Below are 27,494 nucleotides of genomic sequence, written 5' to 3' on the forward strand. Positions count from 1 at the left end.
TGGTAGGCTTTTGGTTGTTAGTAGGTCCCTTAAAGAGTTTAAATCAATCCAAAGTGTTCTGGGCTGCAATACAAGCAATATAAAATTGTTCCCCTAACCTTCATCATTCCTTTTTGTCAAATTAGGGTTGAAGAATTATTTTTGTCTAATTCTGGTAAGATACATTTCAATTAAATTTTTGTTGTATGCCACAGGAATGTGTGCAATTGTAAATTTTGACATAGTGGATAATCATGACAGAATGACAGAAACAGTATTGACAATTTACCAAACTAAAACAATGAAAAGGAAATGAGTTTCACAAAGATTTATATGAAATATTTATCCCCCTATAAAGAAGATGCAACAAAGGACCTGATTTGCATTTCAAATGTCATATTTAAATAAGATATCACGCATTAAATTAAGCACACAACTTTATTTGTGCTCAAAACAAATGTAAGCTCAACATTATATTTTTAAATCAGTTTTAATACAGTAGTCACAGCCACAGAGTCTTTGTACTCTAAAATGATAAAAGTAAATGTTTGTATTTTGACTGAGGTCATTTAAGAAACAAGAAGCATGACATCCAATAAAAGAAATAAATTATGACAAATACATGTACTTAATGCGCATTCCATCTTACAAACACTTCAATAGTAACAGCACCTTCAATCATTTTACACAAAGTTTTTACAACAACTCAAGAGCACTACTGCAGCTACAGTATGAATCATACTGTAGTTCTAATGAATCTAAATGGAACATACAGTAAATATATAGTTATTTTTCCTATTTTAATATTATTAGTAGTAGTACTCTACAACCAAGTCACAAACATTTATTTATTCATGATCAACACAAATTCAGCTTTTCAGGAAAGTAGTATATATTTGTACATTTTAAATCCTTTTGGAGAAAAAAGGATATTTTTCAGATAACATCACTCATGATACCTCATTTAATAACTTAAGAGTAATTTAATAAAGTAATCGCTCCTCTACAAAATCCATAATCCTTAAACAATCAACAAGTATATCTATTCCCAGTTTTCTTATCTCCAGGAGTATCTTCAGGAATATCAAATACAACATTTTGTTTCCTCTATGAAAGTATAATTCTTAAAATGCTATGTATTAAGTATAACATATACTATATTCATCTGAAAATGTTCTGAATTAAACCTGTTTTTATTTTTACAATGTGGTTCAGACTAGATCTTTTTTATTATAACGGAAGAGAATAACCAACATATTTTTTAAAAAAAATCCCTCAGTGCGTTTGTCGTTTTGTTCAAGAATTCCTTGGGCTTGCTGGCAACATCTGAATTTCTAGACGTCGCTCTTCGCTGTGGAGATAAACGGCAGCGCGTCCCGAAGAACTGCCTTGTGTGTGGATTTCTGACTCGTTCCGACAGGAATGTTACCATCCATATTGGTGTGTGATTCCAAATCCACTCCTCATTGCACCGGAGTTGTTTCTTTAATTGGACACCTTGCCATGCCATTTCGTGCCCACGGGGGTTAAGAAGCCATCCAGAGGGTAAACGGGACGAGGGCGGCGGGGATTGTGGTGTACGGCGCCATTCCCAGGGACAGGATGGAGGCCAGTCCAAGCACCGCCGTGAAGAGGACACCTTTCTTGCTACAAACGATTTTCCTGACATTTTTGCAGAACTGAAAAACAGTCGAGAACAACACCATGAGCTTCTAACACAAAGGCAGGAGGTCACATTGAAAATTGTTCTTAAAAAAAACTTCAAAGCTGACAGACATATGACAGCTTTAACACCTAAAATGTTGTTAACATACTGTATAGCCATAATTGTCTTGTAAAATGCTAATCAAACATTTGAATGTATTTACATACTCTCTTTACACCTGGGTCAGAACCGAAAAACAGTGAAGAAAACCACATTGAGCCTCTAACATAAAGGCAGACGCCCACTCTGATTGTAAATTGCACTTTGAAAAAACTTCAAAGTTTATTGAACACATACAACTTTAAAACTTTAAAGACCTATAGAGGCCACAGATGTAAAGGATTGTTTTCCTTATAATTGTTTTTTCTCCGATAGCATTTCCGTGACAGGGTTCCGGGACAGTGACCGGTGTCACTGTATTGGATAAAGCAGATAGGCGATGGATGTCATTTTTCTTCTACTGCATAGACAATTCTGAAAGGTTTATCACCCGGGATATGAATTAAGGTATATATGCGAAATGTAATGCCAGGGAAGAAAAAAAGAAAATATTTAATGTACTTTATCATAATTTATATTTTGATTATATGTTTTTGATTATATTATTTTACCTTTTTTTTAATTGAGGTTTCCAATAGAAAACTATCCCTCTCTACTACCACTAGATGGAGTCTTTATTCCATGAACAGCTATCAGTGATAAAAGGAAGTTTTATTTTTTTAAAAAGTGAAAGCCGAGGTGCAAAAAAAAAAATTCTGCTACAATGGAACAAGTCATCTCCCGTCGCACAATATAATAAATGAAGTCGGTCTGTATTGTACATATATGCATAGAAACTAAAAGTAACATAATCTTTGTAAATCTATAAAAAACCCTGATGTACATTTTGTCATGCCAAGTATGACTGACAAACACTACAAATATTAAACAGACATGAACAGTTTTGATTACATTTGAGATAATAGAACAAGTGTGCATAAAGCCAAGTATTTACGATACACAGTCAACAAAAAAGGTAAATATACTGTATATGTACTTTAATTCAATTATCAAAGTTACAGATGTACAGAAAAATCAAAGTAACTGTAAGCTCTTAAAAGTGTACAGTAGGTAATAGATTGCAATGTGTGAATAACTGATTTCGCTATGGATGCAAACTTGTTGAAAGAGAATGTAGCTGTGTTAACATAAGTGTTTACAAATATTTATGTCCTTTAAATATGTTCCTTCCTTAAAGCAGCTCTGGTTAGATTACAAACCTGTCATCTATATCTATGTTTGGTATATACAGTATATAAGTAACAGAAAAAGTGCAGCCACAAATTACATGATCAGATACTTCACAAAGGGGTAAATCCTCCCCTTGATTAATCTTAATTCTTAAACCTTGTTAATCCATGTAAAGCTTTACTAATTTACAGCAGTGCCTACTAACAATTTATTCAAATTTCTTTTGGAATTGTAAGCACAAATATATGTGTTATTCCCATGCATTGACAAATTGATTTTTTTTACAAATCCATGAATAATTGTTGAAATTTGGGGCACGCTAATCTCAGTGCTGTGAAAAATGTATCCTATTGTTAAGTTGAAGTGACTTAAAGATAGGAATTACTGTGACATAAACTGAACATAGAAACAGCATGGTACATCATGTGCAACATCATGTGTTTGAGCCTTGTTCAACATTAAAGCTGTATCAAATATCTACTGTATTGTTAGAATTGATTTGTTAAGGTATTATGTTAATGCCTGATGTAGCATAATTGCATTCACACTGCAATTGAACACCATGCTCATCACTCTTACATATGAGTATAACTGTTAGACATTTTCAAAAGCGATAGTAGTTACCTGACCAGATGAGGTCCGCCCAGTAGAGTCTGCTAATTTTATTATTTTGTGCTTCTCAAATTGTTAACATCACTTCAGAGTCTTGGCAGCATCTGATATGGTTTAATTTAAGATGAAACTATGTAATCAAGCATCTTCATAATCTTTATAATCAATCATAATGGTTTATCTTTGACCATAACTGCTAAATAAGCTCCCTGTGGATAATATCGAAATCGAAATAGAAAAAGAAACCTTCCATCTGTAATGAGAAAATCAGATGAAGCTTCTCTAGTGAATAGAAGCCATACAGTAGATGTAACTTTTTAGACTTCTAGACTTTTTAAATTTTGGCTATTATTTATAGTATATAAATAATACATATTATACATTATGCACTTGTATTTTATATATTATATATTTTATATTGGGGCATGTCACATAAAAATCAATTTTATTTTCAATTATTCCTGTTCGACTCTTTATTTCAAAGTAAATGTTTCTCCCAAGTAACATTAGGCTTGAGAGGAGTCAGATAGATCTCCTCAACAGAAGTTTTCTTCTGAATTTGAAACAAATCCTAGAAGTGCAATGGCCAACATTCTGTAAATTGGATATAAATCTAAAAAAAATACAGCATATAGAGACAACTTCCACTTACTGTATATATATATACAGGAGACTCCCTTAATACAGCAAAGACAAAACAGATAAACTCTTGGCTTCGTGCAATCATAATGTCAGTTATCATATTTAAATATATATTGGATATTTTATGTAATACATATATAATAACTATATACAGTATATATCTACATTGTTTCTCAGTCATGTATGCAATTGCTTGGATCTAGTGTTCTTTTCCTATTTTTAGTCCAGGATCTATTGTCCCTCTAGGATGAGAGAGGCAGAGTAGTTATAGATAGATATCTATCCACCAGTGAATGCTACTTTATACATGTTTTATTATTTTTTGTCTTTATAAAAATATTATGTTGAATACGGTTGAACTCCCTACATAGCAAACCATAAAGTGTGATATTTATTTTGCTTGTTGTTGATTTGGACCTTATAATTGATTTTCAGCTATTTAATAAAAGCAAACAATAAAAACATACTTGTATTATTTCTTAGTTTAACTAAATTTACCAAACTGCATGGAATCTTGCATTTTGGAATTTGATTACTTCTTGTGAATGAGATACTTTAGGAACATAAGAATAGTTACAAATGAGAGAAGGCCATCTGGCTAACAAAGTTTTGTGTGAAGTCATGCATAAGTGCATTCTCTTACACTGCAACACAACAGTGTTGTCAAGCCTATATGGTCGAAATGACACAATATAGGCGTCAGACAGGTAATGGCATGGTATAGAATGCAACCTGGTCTCCAATTATCTGAATTCTTTGCCTTCAAATTGAAATAAATCAACTTGTACATTGTAGAGGACTGAACAATTTGGAGTTTTTTTCTTCCTAAAGCTTCCGGTAATACGATGGTGTTATCAGTCAATTTCCTATTTTCACAGTATTATTTTCCAAATCTAAGTAGTATGTTGCCATCTATTTTATTTTAAGTGCAGCTGATGTGGTTATACTGTATCAAGATTTCTAAAACTAAATTTCTTTAAATGCGCCTTGTAAATGCATCAAAGGCCACCATGGTTCTCTGTTCTGCTATACTATCTCTGCACCCCACAGAGCATTCTGTCATCAGCATTCTAAAGCACACAAACACAGACCATAAGAGCATTAAGGATTTTCCGTCAGTCTTTTGCCATATTTCTGGGAGAGAAAATGCCACACAGGCTGTTATACAAGATATTTCAGAATCTGAGTCTCAAAAACACTGCCATTGCCTATCCAGATAATACATCCTGGACTAAACCCCACTTTTCACCTATTACACGATGAAAACACCCTAGCATTATAACTCTTGTGTAAACAACCCCCAAAATGTAATGTCATTGACACACCTACAGTTCAGTTCTTGACCTGACTCCTCTGTGCTGCATATTGAAAGTTTTAAGAGAATTACTACCATGGTTTCAGTTTCAGGACAGTTGGCAATCCTGGGTCCTTGCTAAATAGAAAAGTAATTTTTTAAACTGACACAACATTTTGGGGGGTCGTTTAGGTGTGTTACAGATCTGTCACCTACGAAATTCATATGCAAATATCAAATATTAAAGGATCCAGCAAAAACTGTAACGCAAGCAAAACATTTTTAATTTAACCTTCTTCCATTGATGCAGGAAAAGGGCTCTCCATGGATACGATAGCTACAAAAGCTACTGTAACTGCCTGGTTACAGATATTATGTTTATAAAAAACATACCTTTCAGATGTTGTTTGTAAATAAGACTTCAGCAACTAGTTTCATTTTAAGCTTTTCTGATATTTTTTCCTATTTTCTTTCAGTTTAAATGTCATACTTAGAATTAAGTTGTGACTAATATGTAAAGTGCTGGTAAATGTGCATGCTTCACACAGTCCCAAGATCACTGTGAAATGGACATTCTGTGGTTATTTTTCAAAGGTCAATAAAATAAATATATTTTAAATTATACTTTTTGTCACAATTGAAGGCTGAAAAGATGTGTTAAAATGCAAGTAATTTGTGTTTAGTATCACATGCTTTATGTTCAGTGTTATGCTAGAAAAAGTAATGGTTTTCCAAAATTAAATTAAGTAAGACTATGTGATTTTTTTAATGGAGGAAGTCTAAGACATCAAAATATAATTGAAAATCCTTAATAATAAATACTGCAAAATGCATGTATTTGCACAGTAAAAACAATGTTAATAAAAAAACAAATTCTGCATTACACGGATCACGTTATTTTTGTGAGATCAAAAAATTACTGTACCTGGAAGGTCTGAAAACTTATAGCAGTACCATATCTGCAGTACATCACAAAATGTTCACAGTTATTCCAGAGTAGACTGTAACCTGTTGTTCCAACAAGTTTTTCAGCTCTTCTGGCCACTTCTTCACCACTCAGTGGTGGTCGGCTGCAGACTTGATCCATGTGGTTGATCAAAATTTCAGACCCATAAGCGAAATCCTCCACTGTGTCCACTCTCACACTGGCCACTTTGGAGATGACTCCTAAGATTAGCCTAACATTTGTCACCATCTCCTTAATGGCATTGCTGTCATTAGTCAGAGCAGGCAGGATATCAGGTATAAGGTGAGCTACCTTATTGTCCCCCAGATATATACCAAAATGTGTGAATAAAGTTCGAGGAACTTCCAACAAGTCTCCTCTTTTAAAAAGGGAAATATCATAGCTCTGTATATTTTCATTGCTCTCTTTTGTCATGACAAAAAATAGATTCCAAATATTTTCTAAAAGCTGGAAAAGGAACATTTTGAAAGCAATTCAAAATTTTTCGCTGCCTTGTTTTTATCCTAGAAACTTTGGGAGGAGTCAAGGGATTATGGTTACCAGCAGCTGAGTTTTTCTGGGGAATGTGCTGGGGAGTACTTTTCAGAATCATATGGTTACACAAATAATTAATTGGCAGAAAGCTTTCTGGCCTTATACAAACTTTTATTTACAGTATTTAACTGGTCAGATCTATTAATGGATAGCTTTGCTAATGTTAATAATTTCATCAGTTAATCAAATTCTACAAGTATTCCTTGCCTGAACTGGAAAACATTCTCTACAATAGCACAGTCAAAAGTAGGGAGTAGTTGTATAATACATTTGATAATACATTTGTAAAGTCCTTTGAGGAAATAAGCTGCCACTTATGCAATAATTTTCAAGCTGCCTTTGCATAATTATTATGCAACTTATTGTTTCTCAAACCTAACAAGTAGCCATGGAAGAACATATCAGAGACCACTAAGCAACATTGCCTTTGCTGTCCTTTCCAAATAAGCAAAATATTTTATTATTTCATAACAAGGGTACTATAAGCATGAACCTTTAAATTTTAGTCATAGATAAGAAAAAAACAGACAGAGGTTCCACAGTAAAGCTATTTTTCTGTCTTTTATCACCTATAACAGTCATGTGGTTAAATAATTCAGCATATATTCATATACTGTATATTTGCTGATTTTGTGGTTCTTATAATTGTCTTGTCTTTTGTCTTCTGCGATTATACAGAGAACTGTACAATAAATCGGAATTAAATGGTGTTAATTAGAAAGGGATTTACAAAAACAAATATGCAAATCCCTTATGTAAACTTGCAAATCTTAGTACAAATATATGTGATTCAGTTGATGGTGGGAACAACAACTGACAGCCTGAGCCTATCGACCTCCGTTTGTCTGGGCTTTCTGCATGTGACTTGCTGGGAGAGAGTGAAATTTGCTACTAGGTCTAAAACAGTGGTAGAAAAACTGTTCAATTCATTAAAATGTAACATGTTTGAGTTACTTTAAACTTCTTGTACCGCCCTGGTGTGAGCCCATGTGAATTAATACAGATATTTTTTGTGTTCTGTGAGAATGCACTGAAAACACTCAACGTAAGTGTCTCTGATTACTGTTCAGTATACTGTAAATCCAAAAGTAAATCCAATATTTGATTTATTTGTAGCTGGAAATTGTATCTTTTCTCCCTCAATATAGATTTTATGATGATAATCCAGAAACAAAACTGTACAATAATATACAATAATTCTTTGCCTATCTTCTTTTTGTTGTTACCTGGACTCAAGCTCAATTTTATTTAATCAATTGGTAAAATATTTTCATTAGTAATATATTATATGTTTCAAGTGGGCCCATTGAAATAACTACGCCGTGAAAATGATACACTGACATTCTGCACAAATAAAAATCAGACCATAGTGAACACATTTCAATGAACAATAACACTACACAGCTGATTGAGGTACGTAAGTTTATATACATGGAAGGACTTGTTTTTCATTGTTCAGAGAGTGACATGACCATTGTATTTTATCTTTCAAATCTGCTAAGGCAGCTACCACAAGGTCTTTACTGATGGCCTGTCTCACACCTTAAGTGGCAATTCCCATTCTTAATAATAATGTGTTGAGTGGATTGTTTCTTAGCCACCTGCTGGCAGCTACAGAATTTAATTGATTTTATAACCTTTTACATGTGCTCTGCTAGACATTGGTGATGCTAGTGCCTTCTGGTATGTAGTGTCTTTGTCCATGGATGTTGTTAGATCTTAATATTTTCTGTATTGTTCAGATTTTCTTCATCAGCCCTTCCTAGATCTGCATTTTTTTCCCAATGTTAATATTTAATTGTCTCATTGTTACACTTGTTTCTGTTTTGGGTGTCACTTTCTATTAAATCTTAAAGTTTTACAAAGGAATTTCACATAAAATCAGCTTACAAGTCACTGTATCACAGCTTTAACTCAAAATATCCCGATGAAGTTTGTGAACAGCATTAAACTGAGAGCTTTTCATGTTATAAGGGTTAATTAGGAGCGCAGTCACTCAGCCACTGGATGTGGTGCATGAAACTAGCTATGATAAATGTATTCAAGAATTGGTGTTAAAATGCACATACAGAAATAGATGCAGTATCCACAATATTACCAATAGTACTTCAGACAATGCCCAAAAGTACAAATGGTATGTGTTACATTATTCTCCAGATAAAGTACAAACTTTTTTATTTTTGACTCAGCACTTCTTTGTGCTACAACTAACACATGGGACAGTGCAAGGAACCTCTCATTCCTTTCTTGGTGCTGTTTCCCAGCTTGATTTCTTGGACTTCAGTTCCAGCTCTAAAGTGCGACTGCCTCTTTTAATTTTCCCTTGCGGTGTCCAACACTGCACTGCTCATGGCAGAGAGTCAGGGGGGATGTCTGGGGACTCTCTGCAAACCATGACAAACAGAGGTCAATTGGATCAGACTGTTAGCTGCTATTGCCACCATCTACTGAATCACATATATTTGTACTGAGATTTGCACATTTGCATAAGGGATTTGCTTATTCGTTTTTGTAAATCCCTCTCTAATTAATACCTTTGCCACCTCCATCTTCTCTCTGTGATCACTGCAGTGAGTGGTTTGAGAGCGTTTGGCCAGTGGATTCTTCATATTCACTGTAGACACTTAGTGTGAAAGGTGTCAATATTCATTGAGATGGGTTTGATCACTCTCCAGCATTCAGAATTATACAGCAAAACATTGAGCACATTACTTTTGAAGATCCATTATTTACTTCTTGAGTCCTAATTTCTTGGATTTCCACACTGGATGGAGCACGGCAAAGGGTTGGTTTGCTTTCTTCAGGCAAGCAATTGTATGTTGTGTGCTGTCCCCATCTTGCGTGATCTCGCTTTCAAGGTAGGTGAATTGTGTCTCTTCTTCTATCGGCTGGCTTCTTGTTCTGACTGGCTGGTCTGCATTGTGCTTCTGCCTGAGTAACTTTGTCTAGATGTCCCTTGAGCCCGATTTCCTTTGCATTTTTTACTAACATTTCTTTTAAAGCAAGGACCTCTACACTCAAGAACAGCTTCTATCCCACTGCAGTAAGCATCCTCAACAGCTACTGAAACTTCCACAGCTCTTTCAATTCATGTGGCTTGTGTTTATGAACAGATGTATTTAGTTTACAACACCAATGCTTGATTGGATTTAGGTTTGGAGATTGATATGACTCATACAGACTTCGTTTTTTTTATATACAAGCATTTTTTATGTACAAGCATTTATAATTGGAGGTGTGTTTCAAAATGTTATCCTGCTGGAAAGTCCATTTGCACACAAGCTTGACCTTTTTAGTAGAACAAGATAAGTTATTAAATAAAACCCGGAAATATTTTGGGACAAACTAAGCATCCCTCGATTCTAACAAGGACACTAGGTTCAGATGATGCAGAACAACCCTAAAGCTAAAAAATTCATTTCTAAAAGGGATGATACACTTTTTACATGAGCTTCATGTTTTTTGGACTAATCATACTGCTGACTTTGGTCCAGTAGCTCAAAACTGATATTTTACCTAGCCTGTGACAGTAAACTACATTTGTTACTTCACATTGTGAGGATGAAACAGTGTTGGTAATCTAAATGTTATTTTTCGATGTTAAAAATCATTCACCTTCACTGACATGCTAGCATGATATATGGAGTCTTACATATTAAATATTTGACTTATGTTTAAGACATAAACCTATCACTAATTATCCGATACACTTAATATTTATTGATTAAGAGTCTAGTGAGTTTCCTCATACCATAAGTACACCAAAGACAAATTATTACTCAGATTTTTTTCTTTTTTATATATCAGTTTTAGTTGGTGTTAACTTGATGGAGAAAGTGATGAAGAAACATGAGTGCAGACAGATATATATCCTCCAGGTCAGAGGTCAAGGGTACATGGGCCACTGAGGGACTTCTGCCTTTGTCAGTGTAGACTCAGTGAGTTTTGGTGTTGATAGCTGCTGTAATTAGCTAGTATGCCCTTTAGCTATAATTCACCAAAACTAAAACCAAACAAGACTGACAAATCTGTCTGTCAGCAAGATGGTGTCCAGATAAGGGCTGACTAACTTGAACAATATGAAGAATCTTTCACCTCTGTTATCTCTTACAACAGATCTTTGAAGAAAAAGCCCCTTTTGTGGACAGGGAGAATGTACCAGTTATCTTTATCTTTAATCTTCCCTAAACCTGATCTTCCTCTTGTGCCAGGGAATAAAATACAGCATTTTTTTCTCCAATGCCCTTAACATAGTACATAACACATGGATTCCAATTTCCTCACATAGGCCAAAGACATCCTGCTAGGTTCATTGGCTTCTGGGAAAAATGGGCCTGCTGTGAGTGTGTGCATGTTTGTGTCAGCCTTGCGCCTGTTGCTTTCTCGGATAGGCTTTGGCTCTGCAGCCCTGAATTTGATGAAGCAGTTAGAAAATGGATAGAGGGAACTTTGCTTGTTCAAGTCTTATACATTTATAATATATATTTCTCAGTATTCTCAGTATCAGCCTGCGCACATTATACATAACTACAGTATTACCCATTAATTACATATAGTACAAACTGAGAATGGTAAATTTTCATTATTTGTAAATTGTTCCTTAAGAGCACTAATAAAATTATACTGTCTTCAGAATTGCTGAACCTTTGATAGCAGCTCTGCTTTATTTCTATCAAGTGTACGGAAACTTGGTATCGTTGTAAACCTAGAGATTTATTTATACAGGAAGAGTTCACTAAAAGTCACAGTTAATTAACATACAACAAATATCAACTGGACAAACACAGTGTCAGAGGCTGATTTAAAGTGGGATCCTGCCCTGCATACAATCCCAGTTATAAGTGGGATTATATATAATCAGGGGAAAAAAAACACTTTAAGCAAGAAGAAGGATAAGACCCACATCACAGTTCTTTTGGTAGTACAGCATTCTATCAGCTAAGAAAAATGACCAAATTTACTTTGAAACAACTTTTATGCTTTTGTGATCTCTTACCTAAATCACTATAACTCTCTTTAAGATCTCTTTAAAATAATAAACTCAATAGACTCCAGTTTGTAGAGTGGCTGCAACTGGATTATTTACACTCAGTTTTCTGAACATACTGTAACGAATACGACCCTGCGTATAACAGGGATGTTAGCCGCCCAGGCTGACGAAAGTCTTCTTTACAGTAGCTCAGCTGGCAAGACCCCTGTGGAGTGAAGCCAGAGACCCGGGTTCGGGCCCATGTGGTGAGGGATGAACCGGGGGTGAGAGCAGGGAACGTGAGGACACAAGAACCTGAATCCATTACAATAAAACCTAGCATTCAGGTCTTTTCAGTAGTTCCCAGTGATTTTTTTTCAAAATGATCTTAAAGAAGCCACAACAATTTATGAAGTCCTTCATGGTCTAGGATCTTTTATTAAAGTGCTTATTCTACACATCACATTTAGAACTTTTCCTGTTTTGCTTGTTCCAGAAAAGCAACTTTTTGAATTAGTTTCATTAGTATTAAAACACAAAATACAACAACACATTTATATTAGAAAATGTATAATTATTTTTACCCCAATTCAAATAAAGCCCCTAATCCATTAAGGAAAGACAAATATTTGTGACCTTAAATAATGCAAGTATTCTGTTATGCTCAGGCATGAAAACAAATACAATATCAGATATTTTGCAAGAGCTATCAGGAGAATGTTTAGATTAAGAATCATAGTAATTTAGTCATTTAGTCATTTAGTCTAATTATGACAGAGAAGAGGTGCAAATAACTTGCCTGACTTAGGAGAGAATGAGTAAGAATAAGACTAAGAATGAGTCTGGGAGTTGCTGTAAGGGCAAAGAGGAGGTGGAGAAAGGGAACTAAAAATGAAGTATTTATACATACAGTAGGTAGGCGATAAGATGTAAGGTAAGAGTTTGATCTCCTCCCGAGTGTCTGTGTACCCGTATTTGGGTTCCTCATTGTTAACTGTGCTACTGTGTTGATATTACAGCATTGGTGGGAGATGTCCTTGTATATATGTGTTTTGGTTGTTCCAGCAAAGAGCAAAAAGTTCTCATACTAGCATATTCTAATCACAATGCAGCCTTTTCCCTGCATCTTTCAGTAAATGTTCAAAAAGAAATACGCTTTGTCCAGTGTTACTATCAAAATGAGATGCATTTTCACCAGTAGAAATGATACATTCTTTATATGTAAGTTAAATGTAAATCATTTATTTGCACAAAAATACAAATATTACAATTAGAAAATGTTAATTATGTACAGTACATAATGCTCTGAATGTAAAACACACAGTAAGCCTATAGTGATAATAGTTACAATATATAAGAAACAAGTCACTTAATTTTAGGCATATAATTGTTGGCAGACCACACTTGCTTACACAGTAAGCTAAAATGTGATATCAAAAATAGAAAACATACAGTACATCTCTCATTTTCTCATCACATATAGTATATTTACAGTACATGCTTTTAAAAAATAAATGTCCATCCAATAAGAAACAATATAAGTGTTTTGTTGTTGTACTGTATGTGTATCTTCTGTCAAAATTAACCAGCCATCCAGAGAGTGAATGGAATCAGAATGGTCAGCAGTGCTGTAGAAGGAGCAAGTCCTGCGTAGAGAATTGAGATCATTCCTATTAGAGCTGTAAGAAGGACACTCCTCTGGTCACGAATGATCATTTTCAGAGCTTCACAGAACTGAAAAAAAAAGAAAGAACCTTTCAGACCAGCATCCAACTTTTTCTCCATTGTTCAATTCGTAAAAATATACAAATAATTTAATTAAAAATGTAAACAATCCACATGCTTTTTGGACTGGTTTAAAAAAAACAGAATGCGGTCATGAATCGGGTTTTCTGCAAGTTGAAAAATCAGATTCTGTCATTCTTTATCAGATACCAGTGAGGAATCTAAATTTATGATCTAAATTTATTTATGTGTCAGAAGCATCTTAACTGCTTTAAATAGCTGTGTTTCAAATAAATCTTTTACTATATTAATGAGCCTATGCAGTAATGTTTTAAGATATTTTTTAACAAATAATGTTAATCTTAATAATAATATATTTAATTGAAAATAGTGCTAAAACAAAAACAATTAATATTAGATCATTAAATTAAAATATAATGATATTCAACAGCATAAAACCAACAGAACACCCACATGTGGATTTGATTAAAACATAATTTATGTACAGTAAAATACAGCAGTCTTTTAAAGCATGTTGAAAATATTTAAGTGTCAGATGGCATACTGTAGTGGTTCAGTGATTGGAAATACTGTCTCACAACTCTTGGGCCTTGGGTTCAATTCTGGACTTGGATTCTATCTGCATGGAGTTTGTATGTTCTCATTGTGTTTGTATGGGTTTCCTCCTCATGCTCTGGCTTTCTGTAGGTTAATTCGTTTCTGGGAAAACTGGCACTGGTGTGAGTGTGTGTATCTCTGTCTGCCTTGAGATGGACTGGTGACTAGTCCAGGTTATACAGTATCCCGCTATGCGTCCGTTGCTTGCAAGACTAGGCTACAGTTCCCACACAGCCCTGAACTGGAACCCTAAATGAAACAGTTAGAAAATGGATGGATGGATATTTAGGTGTAAATGTTAGTCCTCAAGATAAAATGGTCAGCATTTGCCACACATCGTTATTAGAGTAGTTTGGTCAAACCCTAATTAAGGCAAAGAAAAGGCGTGACTTGAATAGCAATCTTTACTGGAGTAACTCCTTTAGCTGGGGACAACAATGTCCAAAAGGGCATAGAAAAATAGTGTTTAAATGAGTGCAAAGAAGGGAAATGAAAACAACCCACAGAACACCAAAGCAGAATCCTTAATTGCGGAACATGGTGAGTGTGTTTAAAGTGGATCGGAGTCAGATTTCATATAAACTCCATGCAAACTTCAAAGGATTAGCACTTCAGGAATTAAATGAAGAGGTTAGGATTCCTTCTTGAGCAGTGAAGAATGCAGTGCCAACTGATGAGGAGGTTTAAGAGCTTGTGTTGAATAAGAGAGGTGGGAAGTGGTGAGAATGCAGCAGGTTTTGGCTAGAGACAAGAATGTGTGAAAGGTTACAGTCAAGGACAATCCTTGTAGACTGAAAGGAGGGAAATTGCCCAAGTTTACTCTGTGCTGAAACATTTGAAAAAAAAACAAGGCTAAAAGTGCTGTAGCAGGGGCAGTGCCACTCAGAGAAAATCATCCAAGAAATGGAGGATGGAGGTTAATCTGTAAATGAAGGAATATTCAGCAGAGAGTTTTTTAAAGTGTCAAATATCTTGGGCTGGTGCAAGATGAAAGCAAGATGGACTGTGACATAACACTTGTCAGTGCACCCTATGAAGCGTCTGAGGTTTAGGATTGATAAGCATAAATTTAAAGACATTATGATGGTGGTTGTAGTGAACTCAGAATTTTATCCTGCTGGTTTAATCAGGTATAACATGGTCCTCAACTGCTTAGTGTAGAGGAATTGTCAGAATTAGTGAGCAGACTTATTAAAGTCAAGAGCAGCGAAGTTATAAATTGAAGAAAGATCAATTAAGCACAATACATGCAGTCAGGTATAAACAGAGAGCTAATCCTAAATTGAGTAGAGGGCAGAAATGGAAAAGGGGGGTCAGGACAAGCAGGGGAAGAGATGCATTATGATTCAATTAATTTAGGCAGATGTCAGTCCAATCTGCGAAGCTGGAGCCCAGAATTCAGGGATGACTCCATTGATGTAGCAGAAGAGCCACTAAAGAAAGGCATCTAATGGAAAGCAGGAATCTGGTGCACTTTCCCTGTGGGGGGTCAGAGTGAGTATCAGTGGTGGAAAGGGCTTCTACAGGTACAGCAGAAAGAGAGTACTGAGGAAGTGAAAGAGACGACAACAAAGATTTTACTGAGGCTAAAATTGTGATGGATTGGTACCCGAAGATGAAAAAAGGAAGAAAGAGGAGAAAGTAGACGAGAGAGCAGACAAGATAGAGAAGGGGGGGAGACAATATGGGCATAGAGGAGAGGACAGTTAGAGGCCCTCGGCATGTACTGTAGTTGCACTGGAGCTCCAAGGAGGAATGGCGTCATCAGGAACAGATGGAAGATGAGGGCAAATGGCAAGACAGCTGTCTATGAAGTCTAGAGAGGTAGAGGGAGGTCAAAAAGGCGCTTCTTCATGTTGGCAAAGAAAAGAAGGCTCCATGAGGGTTCTTTGTAGATGATGAAGGAGAAAGTTTGAGGAAAGGAGAGTTGGGGGCTGATACCACACCATCAGCAGAGAATAGGGGGAAGGGTATTAGAGAGACCCATCGCTGCATGTGGGGTGACTAGGGTTGTGAAAAAGGGGTCAAGACCCGATGTGGACTGATCTGCGGCTCCATCGGGGGCAGGGCAAGGCAGACGGGCTCCAGGGAATGGATTAAAGAGGTGGACAGGGGAAGGGACTGACTTTTTTATTTTTCCTCCTTTTTCTATACATTTTCTCTTGTTATTTTATTTGTTACGTTATTTGTATACTAGATTTAATATTATATTATTACTTTTAGCACACACCCTTAATTAAGATTATGATTAAAAAACATCCAAACCTGTACTACTTTCATCACAGGTTTTTTTCTTTACTGAATATACATACTGTATTATGGATTTCTGATTTTATTTTTTGTGCTTTATAAATATATACAACATTTTTGTGCATAGTATTTTTTCAAATAATTATTTTTCAGATTTAATGTGACAGGTGAATGGCATTGAAATTGTATTTTTTACTTTTTTAACTAGTAAAGAAAACATTTGAACACTAGAAATAACCCTAACTAAGGAATAATTATGTGCACTACAATTAAGGTTTACAAAAAAAACAAACAGTTAATTCTAACTATAATTATGGACCAGAGCAATGTCTATTTTGTAAAGATAACAATAAAGTCCAACGTTTATCTACATAGGTTAATCAATGTTTTATAGCCAGCAATAACAGCCTTCATTCTTGCACTGTCATACTTAAAAACGATCAAAATTCCATCATCAAGCACTGTAAATCCATGAAACAAAGTCTTTGGCATGACCCCTATGCATTTAGGTCTTGCATTTTTGTGTTTTGTTTTTCTTTAAAGCCTTGATGATACAACTAACACAAAAACATGAAAAAGCTATAAAACACAGAGGGCTCTATATTTCAAACAGTAAAATCCCCATTGCTTCCTACTAAGTGTTTTGAATATAGGGCCCATAAATATCAAAGAGGGGGGCAATGAGAGATTTAACTAGGTTTTGGCTGCTGAGCAACCTTTCAAACAAACTAATTCACTATTGTCTTGCTGGTTCAATGAAGTATTTGTTCTGGCTGAGAAAGAGCAAGATTTAAAAGAATGTTTCATCAGATTATATGGGTGAAAAGATTGAGAAATTTGTGATCCAAAACAAGCCATCTAAATCTCTTGAGTAATTTCGCATTGCCAAGGATACACCAGGCTTTTCCATGATTCAGATCTTTCTAAAACAAAGTACTACAGTACTATTGGGCACAATGCAACATGGCCAGTTAAAATCATCTGATTCACCTCAATGTGATAGGAAGCCAAGCAGCTTGTTTTCAGATTTACTGAGCTGGATGAGGATGAGAAAACTTTAGCTTTGCTGATTTCTAAGGTTTCAGTTTCAGTATTGCATAGTGTTTGTTTGTTTTTGTATTAACCTAACAATTAAGTTTCAAAGAATACTTACAGAAAATTATAACTTGTGACTGATTTGTGAAGGCATTATTTTCAATATATATAACAAGTCTGGGACTTAGATAATTATGCAATTGTGAACACAACTATTGAGCCTAACAAAAATGAACAAGATGAGAAACATATTTCTGCAATTTGAAGAGAACAGGTTATTAGACTAGATAATAGGTATTCTAAAAAACAGGGACTACAGTAGGTAACAATGTTACTGTAGGGGTATTTAAAAACTATATGGTGAAATTAGAATTAATAAAAATAATGACGAAAAAAACAAGACTTAATTAAAAATATTTCATAAAAATTGTGTGATGAAACAAAGTAGCTCCATTAAAAACATTTAAAAATATTAGTTTTCTACTTGATTCTTATAATATGAAATATTTACATCACCAGCCTTTTTCTTGGAAAGATTTACCTTTGTTGTTTTTTTATATACAAACCACCCATTTATCTTATTTATTTATTTGTCTATTATATACAGTAAGTATTAAATTCTTCATCTTCATCAGTGGTGTTTAACAATTTACTGTATATAAAAAAATACTTAGATGACACTTCATAGCAATAGTTTATCTATGTTTACTGAGCGTTCATTCAACCTAAAAGTAGGAATTAATGGATTAAATAAAGGCAGAGACTTAAATAGATCTGCAGAAATAAATATTATTTGTCCTAATCTAATTAACTCATTAGAAATGCTAAATACCACTCACTAGGGCATGGAACACATTACACCTAAATTAGATGATGTGTTTGTAAGGTATTGTGCCATCTGTGCCTAAAAGGTGCTTAATAAAATTAAAAGCATTATCATACGGAAATATATAATAATTTTACAAAGCATACTCTAATAAATTAGTGAAAAGCATTACTGGAGAAGGAAGGTGACTATTAATTTAATTCTGTATTTTTCAAATGGCATACAATAGACAGGCTGTTAAAGACATTGTTTTTTTTAATTAGTGAATAAACATGGTACAGTACATGTACTGTAGCCTATCACTTTTTCAAACATTTAAACTCATACTACATATTGGAGGCAGGTAGTTACAATTGGCTGAATGGTACCGGATGATTATGTGTAACACCAGATCTTGGCATGAACTGAGAAATTTGGGTTAGGCTGGTATACAGTATATTTTAGAGCTGTGCAGAAGGTAGTAAGTTACACGCTCTGCACAGTGCACTGATTTATCTTCCCACACGTTTTTAAATGAGTTAAAGAACCAGGATAAGGCATTATTTTCCGCCACATAACATGCCGGAGATGGGCAAGTCTTGTTTTCTAGAGTTGGATTTCTGAATGTTTCAGAAGTATTTTCAACTAGCAACAGGTTAAGTCGTAAAAACAAGTAATTTTACATATTATACAAAAACATGATTCTATATGGTAACTTAGCTCGTAGGGGATCCTATAGCTTCCAAAGACCAAAGCTGTGTAATTTGAAACTTGTCATCATTCTTTCCTTTGACTTTGACGCAATTTCCCAAGAAATGAAATGGGCCTGTAGTTATTTATTCGTTATTTAGTATTTTACATGTTTTCAAAACTTTTCCAGTGAAAACCATCAAACCGGTTAGAACTTTCTTCACTTGAGAGTCCCAGGAAGACTAGAGATGAACTTCACTTTCCAATAGGGGGCCAGTTGGAACAAAGACTTGGAATGGAATCGAGGTGCCAAGTAGCCGTGAGTAACTGCATGCGCCCCACAGTCCGCGCGCACAGTTATCTGTTCCTAGCGGTAACGAAGCGCAATATGCATTCATGTATTTCCGCTTCAGGTGACGATGTTATCAATACTGTAAGATTTGCTCAATTTCTCTGGAAAGAAGAAGAAGAAGAAAAAGAAGAAGAAGCTATGTTTCTACACTTTCGGCATCAATATATTATTGTTTTTTTTATATTTATGGCGTAGTTATTCCTATTCTTATGATCACAAATTCCTCACATCTTACAGAACACGTTTGGTGATTCCCAAGATCCAGAAAAAAAATGTTGTCTAGTTTTTTAATCTCTCTCTCATTGTCTCCTAGTTTTTTTTCCTACACTTTTATAATCCCTCAATGGGTGTTTGTGCTATTAATCTGTTAAACATTTACCTGCTGCTGGGTGAGGAAAAATATAATTTACCTTGTCTGTCTGGTAGCTCACAGGCGTGCCGTATCTGCAGTATGTAACAAAATGCTCACAATTATTCCAAAGCAGGCTGTAAGGTGTAGCTCCAACAAGTTTTTCCGCTCTTAACGCCACATCTTCGTTAGGAAATGGTTGCTTTTTACTAATAATGTCCATCTGATTTACAATCACTTTAGACCCGTATGCAAAATCTTCTACAGTGTCAACTCGGATGCTGGCAATCTTCGAAAGTACCCCTAGCAGCAGTCTCTTGTTTGTCACTACTTTCTGAATTTGACACTTGTCAGTCGTCAGCACCGGCATAATGTCAGGCATCAAATGCGCAACTTTGTTGTCACCCAGGTAAATGCCGAAGTGAATGAAGAGAGTGCGTGGAACCTCCAACAAATCTCCTCTCTTAAAAGAGGAGCCATCACAATGGTTGGGGCATTTTTCTCCATCCGTTGATATTAAATTGAAGACGTTAAAGTTAGTTAGGAGGAAAATCTTCTCAAACAGAAATGTCAACGAGTCAAGCATTTTGGGAGCTACTGGTGTCAGTAACAACTTAAATCACAGCTTTTATTCCATAGCGCGCAAGGAGGAGACAGTATGACATCATATAGTTGCAGGAATCACGATTGGCTACACTGATTGATCTATCCTCAAGAGAAACGTGAGGTTAGGACCTGTAAAAGTTTTTTAATCCTGTAGTTAGTGGCAGTGGAGAGTACGGTGGCATTTTACAGTTCTTAAATTCCTTTAATTTACAAAAACATAAAAACTTCATACGAAAGGTAAATCTTAATACCATATACTTCTTCTCGGCAAGCAATTGATGGCTGTAGAAATATATGAAAAAATAGATATGACATAATTGCTTTTCTTTATTCCTTTTCATTCTGAAATGCCAAGAGGTTCCCAGTAGCATGAAAGGCTACAGGGAATTTAGAACAGTTTTCAAAACGAGCAGAACAGCGATGCATGCGGTAGCAATGCAATTTGGAAACACAGATCTGTTTAACCAAATCAAATTATATTCTAATCGGCTCAATGAAATACACGAACTTGAAGGCAGACCTTCACGTTTTCACGGTTTTACCACTCTTCTGTCGAATTAATATGGACAAAACATTTCTTGTTTTTCAAGTAATCATTACCTTTATCCCTTGATAAAATTAAGATATGTTTATTACGATGATGATAACAGCAATGGCAAAATGTGGTCGTTTCATAGCGCTATTCCCTGTATATGCTAGGAAGACTTTTTGACTAAGTAAAAGGAGAGTAGAATAACTATAGCACACATCTTGGAACATTGCTCTCAAAGTTATAGCAATTACAAGTTCCCGTGCTAGTTAAAAACTCTCCATATTAAAATTGAACTAGTGTTTTATCAGAGATGAAGGAGGGTCGTTCGTTACTTTATGAACACTGTCAGGTATGGTTAAATACTGTATACTGTATGTTATGGAGGCAGGGAAACTAGATTGATAAATCACCACTAACTAAACATGACTAAAATTCTGAATACCCCTCTGATAAGGGCTTTTTTTTTACAAATTATGTATGTTTTATGTTTTATTCATTATTGAAAATTTTATTTTGATAGTTTATCAAAAAGCATTCATTGTGGCATATAAAAGAGGGAAGGCTCATTAGTAAACTGTTTATGCTATTCGTATAAAACAAAAAAAGTGTTGTGCAGAAAATGAGGGAACTGTAGAGCAGACCCTGGAATGGAAATTATGATGGCAAGCCGGTTTAGGGAAGGAGGTTTTAGTACATTAAGGCAAGCAGCTGGCATATGGCAATAATTAACTTGCTCAGAGTAGCATACAACTAACCCATTTATAATGAGTCTTGCAGGAAGAACCAGTGACAGAGTAGGAAAACTGAGAGATTTTATTATGCCACATTTTAAAGAAACAAAATTAGCTGAATACCACAAAAAAATATATATTTTTGTAATTCAAGTGGCAGTACAGATTTGGAACTTGGAAAAATAGCTTAAATATACCCACAAAGTGAGAAAAAGTAGAATAAGTGATAATGTGGATTTTAAAAAGAAAGCCAGGAGATCATACAATTTATACTGTAAAACACATCTTATACTGTTATGTTAAGTTTTGTTACCATCCTAAAGGGATGGTAACAAAACTCAACAATGGTAATCTACTGACATCATAATAACAATGCACACAGTAATTTCAGAATAAAATATTTTATTTGGCTGTACAGTATACTGAACTTCTTTCTGCTCTACATTCTCCTTCTCATAATAATAATTCAATGAATGTCTGTACCTGGAGACACAGCTCCTCCATTAAACTAAGGAGGAAGAGATTAAGGACTTAAGTGAAATTGGACACGTCTTCATCTTTGTTCCTCTATTGGTTAAATGCTAGTGACTGAAACAGCATGGGTGACAAAAAGATCAGTCCATTCTCATCAACAATGGCTCTCAGCTTGGGGTTAATACTCCTCAGCAGCTAGAAGGATTAACTTGTGACCTGCAGGGATTCCACTTGTTGTTGAGTTTGATTGCGATGATGGATGCCAAGCCATTTATCTTTGTTAGAAATGTGATGTACCAATTCTTTCTATACCTTCACTTTGCACAAAAGACTTGTCTGATGATCTCCACATGACCAATGACTACAGCTAGCTAATTTTGATAAATGACACATTAACCAGTAACATTTCTCATACTACTAATAATAAGGAATCTGTTTTTTTCCCACCATGTGCCACAGTTCTGATTTATAGAGAAAATATTCAAACGCTTTTGAAGCAACAGACTGGCCCTCATGGCTGGCCAATGTTTTCTAACTCTTCAGCAGAAGGAATACTAAAAAGGTGGCTAATACTGCCTGTTTCACTTGCACAAAAACAATAAATGAAAGCCCTCTCATTTAGCAGAAAGGACTGAAGCTTTATTTTCTTTTTGCATTGACTAAGATACTGTTACAACGCTGTTGTTTTTACAGAACATGAGAGCATTTTCTGGAAGCTGGAAGCAAATCATCTTCCCCTTTAAAAAAACACATAAATTGTTTTGTCATTACTCCGTACGTTTTAAATAAATAGGGTTTCAACGTTTCAAATTTCAACGCAGTCAAAGAATAACATCTATTGTTTTTGTTTTGACCAGACTTCCTATGACATAAATAAGCACATCTTTGCTCGGGTAGCCTATGCAACTTCTTAACATATTTTTTTCATCCTTTAGTCACAGGTGATAACATACAGAATAAAAATAGTGACAAAAACTTAAAACAAATTAAATCATGATCAAAGGAGCTTTTGAGTGTCTGAACTAGTAAAGTTGCTCACTTCAAGCACAACTGACATTGTTTGTTGGAGCCAACTGCTGTGACCGAAATTCCCTGTCCTGGAAGTGCTGGAACACAACTGGGTGAGCACTGCCAGGAATCCTTGGCTTGTAATGCAGCAATTGCTAAGTTTGTAGTGGTATCAGTCAGATATTTATTTCTCCTACAAAATATGCTAACTCTGCTGCAAGTCACTGTGCTTGTAAAACGGTGAGTGTGACAGTGAGCATGTACAGTATGGTTTGCATTATTTAACAGTATACTTGTTTGCCAACCATGCTCCACCAGGGAGAGACATTTGTATAAATTGCTGCAAACCACAGATACAGAAAAATAGGTTCATCCAAAAGAGAAGATTAACGAACTATTCCATACTAACCTCTCGGGTAATTGTCCCATAATCAGTACAGTACTCACATTGCTGGGGACTTCAAACTCCCCATCTTCGGGAGTTGATTAAGTTTTGAGTAATCCTCAAAAAGCTTTGTTCAGGGAACCAGCATAAACTCACAAAAGGCAATGAAATCTACAAAGGCAATGAAATCTAAATTTTGGATTTACTTTTTTGCCATTGGTCTTTATTACTCAAATTGTGTACTGTATAGTCAATTATAAAGACTAGTTAACACAAACGGGAGATGTGGAAAGATAACGCATTTTTTATTCTTTTGATGTACAAGAGTAAACACCATGTGAAAAGCAAATATTAGAATGCTATGCATTTCCTACAGTAACAATTCAGGTTCACAGAGGAGCTGGAGCTTGTCCTGGCGAGCAAGGGGCACAAGGCAAGAAACCCCCTTGACTGGACGCCAGTCCATCACAGTGCAGACACACACACACACTCGCACCAGGGCTGATTTTCCCAGACGCCAATTCACCTACAAGTATGTCTTTGGACTGTGGGAGGAAACCAGAGCACCCAATGGAAACTTCCATACAAACTCCATGCAAATAACACCCCAGGTCCAGAATTGAACCAGGGCCCCAGTACTGTGAGGCACCAACCACTACACTAATGTGCTGCCCCCATTTTGCAAATATATACTATAGGATAAATAGCAAAGTGACTTGTGGGCAAAGGATTTGTTTTTAATTTTCCTACACACAACCAGAACGGACCTCAATGACTGGAACCACCTGATACATCTCTTTTGTTGCACGATTTTATTATTATATTTATAAATACATAATAGGCTTTGAAGAAGAGAGAAATAGATTTTTGCAATCAATACAAATACGCTCTGAAAGATGATTAAGGTTAAATGGACAAATACAGATAGTCTAACTGTTTCATGATAGAAGGTTAGAGAATGCATAGGTGTGAATGCTGTTGAGATCTGTCTTTTGCAAAGAAAGTTACAGTATAATCCCAATAAAACATGCTGCAATATCTGCTAAAATATTCCCTTGTTTAAATTTACCACATATCAACAGCAAATCCTGAATCCTTTGTTCTTATATAGCTGTTTCTGATTGTGGTTAAGAAAATACCCTAATTTAAAAAACAACTACACAATTTCATACTGACACACACTTTCCTTTGTTTCAAAACGATTAAAAAAAAGTGCTCTGCTGGGATATGATAAGTATTTATCTATTAATTCAGTTGAAAGTAACCTATTAATGGGTTGTTTTTCCATCTCACATCAATTTAGTTTTTGAAAAATAAAAATCAGCAATGTTATGTAGGAGTATGTGAACTATTGGGCTGAGAAACAAATACTGAGTACATTGCAAAAATACACTTTACATTTTATAGTAATTAAAAAACTTTGAGTAGAAAAGAAACAATGGCTTTTAAAACCTTGTCTGGACGCGCTGCACAAACCTCTGCTTACTGGTATTAAATTGTCCTTCCCATTCATGATGATGTGCCCAATTCCCCTGGACTTCCCATACCATCTAACCTTTTGAGCTTTGCTTCCTGTGTAAACATAATTACAGGCAATGACTGGAGGCATCACAAGACTTCAAGGTTTTATGGCAATGTTTGCTGAAAGTGAGTCCTTAATGGGATACAATAAACCCTTATAACCACTACTCTTTGCAATAGCCTGTCCCAGTATTTGCAGCTTTGGACTAATTCAGCTTCACCCACTTTTCACTACATTCGGACTAATAATTATTAACAGCATTCTTATAATTACCTTACACCCATACAGCAGGTATGAGTACATTTTATTGTATGCCCATTAGACTCAATAGGACTATTTTAACCCTCAAAACAAAGATGCTCTTAAGCTGTGATGCACTTTCTTAGAGGTTCACACAAGTTTATTCTTCTAATCTTTATAAATTTTCTGGGAAGTCTGATTCATCGAAAGCAGTAGTTTTCCACACAGGAAAGAACCAAGGAGGGATTATTGTGAGAGAAAAACATGATGTAAAAGTATTTTATGACTAATGCTTTAGCAATCACTACCTAAAGCACTGAGGCAAAACTGTGATCTCCACTATTGTTCTATATACTGTTTTATATAAATATATACAATGGCAGACAAAACAGTTTTCAGTTCTGAGGGGTGGGACTTTGTACAAGTCCTGGAAAGTCCAAAACACTTCTTTAGTCAAAACTCTTAAAACTCCACCACACTGCCTTCACTCATTATGTTTAATGTTAAATTCGCATTAACCAATATTGATGAACATTAAATCATTATTGATTTAATTTTGGTTTGCATGGTATCTTTCATAATAATGACATACATTATTATGTATTGGCTAATAAAGTGATTTCTTATAATGTATAAGTACATTAGACTTACTATTTTGTGCTAGATACATTTATTTTTACCTTATGGTTACACCACAAGTGCTTCTTATACTAAACTTTAAAGGCTGTCCAGAATAATTGATTATACGAAACAGTCTCAAAGCTGCAGTTGTTTTGTACAGATATGTGGACCATTCAAACTTAAAAGGGAATGGATGTTTCACTCTGGTGATGTAAACATATTCTCTGTGTCTGCATGCATTCTCACTACGCTGTGAATTGCCTGAAAGGAAGGCAATCTATTTTACAAGGCAGGGTGGAGACAGAGATTCTAAGTATCCTTAGATTGTTCTTGATTGCATTAATTCACATAATTTTGGTCTTATGGAAAGGCATATAGCTAGGATTTGAAAAACCATGACAAAATTATCAGACACCTTCTATGCTGTAAACCTTAATTTAATTACCCCTTCCTTATTTCTTTTTTTTTCTTAGTCTGTGAGGTTAGATGTTCTTTTATGAAAGAACAACAACAACAAAAATTAAAAATACTAGTCTCAAAAACAGATGGAATAACACTTTTCATTGGCTCTTGTATTACCATCAGAAAAAAGAAACACTGAGGTCCAGTATTTTATGAAAGATTAGTTTATTTTCTCCCAATGATGTCTCCTGTGTGGTGTAAAAGAGGGATATATTTAAGAAAGATTCAACTGCTATTGTTTTTATAGGAAATGTTCAACAATGTTCATTCCTTCTATTACCTAATGGACAGAAAAACCTATAATAAACCTCAAAATATTCATATTCAGTCTAAATGGAATTTTATCAAAATATTCTTTTAATTCTACTCTGAAATAATTTAAATCAAAATGTAAACTAAGTACCTAATTATAATATGGAATATTTTAAAAAGCATAACTAAGAAATGTTTTATTCAAACCCAAAGATAACTGAATTTTTAATAATTTAAAAAGTTAACTTAAATAATGTTATCATTACATGGACCTTGGTAAAACATGAATAAGAATAAGGTGTGTCTAGAGGTCTGTCAATACAGTTTTGGTTACCTGTAAAAAAAGTTTAGTTTTTAAATAGTTCTATATAAAACTTCAGTAAAATAAAAACAAATAAGGCTTAATATACAATTAAAACCTGCAAGAACCATTAATTTAATCAGGTTCCTGGTTTTAAATAACTACTTCACTAAGTGGTGATCTGTGTAAAGAAAAGCAAAAAACTTAAAACACCAAAACAGGAATGCCATTATGTCAAGAAAAGGCCAAGGACAGTTCTATGGGTCATTCCTGAGCTGGTGATGAAACAGGGCTGGTGTGTTCTGAGTACACATGCTGTGCTTTAATGGGAACTGACATCTGTCTGCTTTAGATAAAATTAGAAAAGACTGGAAAAAATTAAAACCATCCTGGACCTTCAGGTCTCACACAAGAAGTCTAAAGTCAAGTACAAAGTGTGTTTAAAAGGTAGGTCAGGGGTCAAGGGGCAAGGGGTTCTGATGTTAAGGAAACTCAGAAATCTATTGCTACGTGAAGATTAACCTTCCATTTCAAATTACTTTAAACACAGTTCACATCAACACTACAGAAATGGTGCATGCTACAGACAATGCAAAAAAAATCC

General features: G+C 35.0%; 2 protein-coding genes across 2 annotated transcripts; both read right to left on the reverse strand.

Annotated features, from left to right (window-relative positions):
• Positions 1–412: 412 nt before the first annotated feature.
• On the reverse strand, positions 413–6,891 carry lratb.2 (lecithin retinol acyltransferase b, tandem duplicate 2). Its single transcript, XM_006629529.3, has 2 exons — positions 6,388–6,891; positions 413–1,658 (listed from the first exon to the last, which is right to left on the reverse strand). Exons 1-2 carry the CDS (start codon positions 6,889–6,891, stop codon positions 1,506–1,508), a joined length of 657 nt encoding a protein of 218 aa, XP_006629592.2. The 3' UTR covers positions 413–1,505.
• A 5,605-nt stretch (positions 6,892–12,496) lies between these two features.
• LOC102689719 (lecithin retinol acyltransferase-like) lies at positions 12,497–20,376 on the reverse strand. The gene is made up of 2 exons (XM_006629483.3): positions 19,818–20,376; positions 12,497–13,666 (listed from the first exon to the last, which is right to left on the reverse strand). Exons 1-2 carry the CDS (start codon positions 20,340–20,342, stop codon positions 13,514–13,516), a joined length of 678 nt encoding a protein of 225 aa, XP_006629546.1. The 5' UTR covers positions 20,343–20,376; the 3' UTR covers positions 12,497–13,513.
• Positions 20,377–27,494: the final 7,118 nt, after the last annotated feature.

The sequence above is a fragment of the Lepisosteus oculatus genome, chromosome 1 (genome assembly GCF_040954835.1).
Source record: "Lepisosteus oculatus isolate fLepOcu1 chromosome 1, fLepOcu1.hap2, whole genome shotgun sequence".
Classification (NCBI taxonomy): domain Eukaryota; kingdom Metazoa; phylum Chordata; class Actinopteri; order Semionotiformes; family Lepisosteidae; genus Lepisosteus; species Lepisosteus oculatus.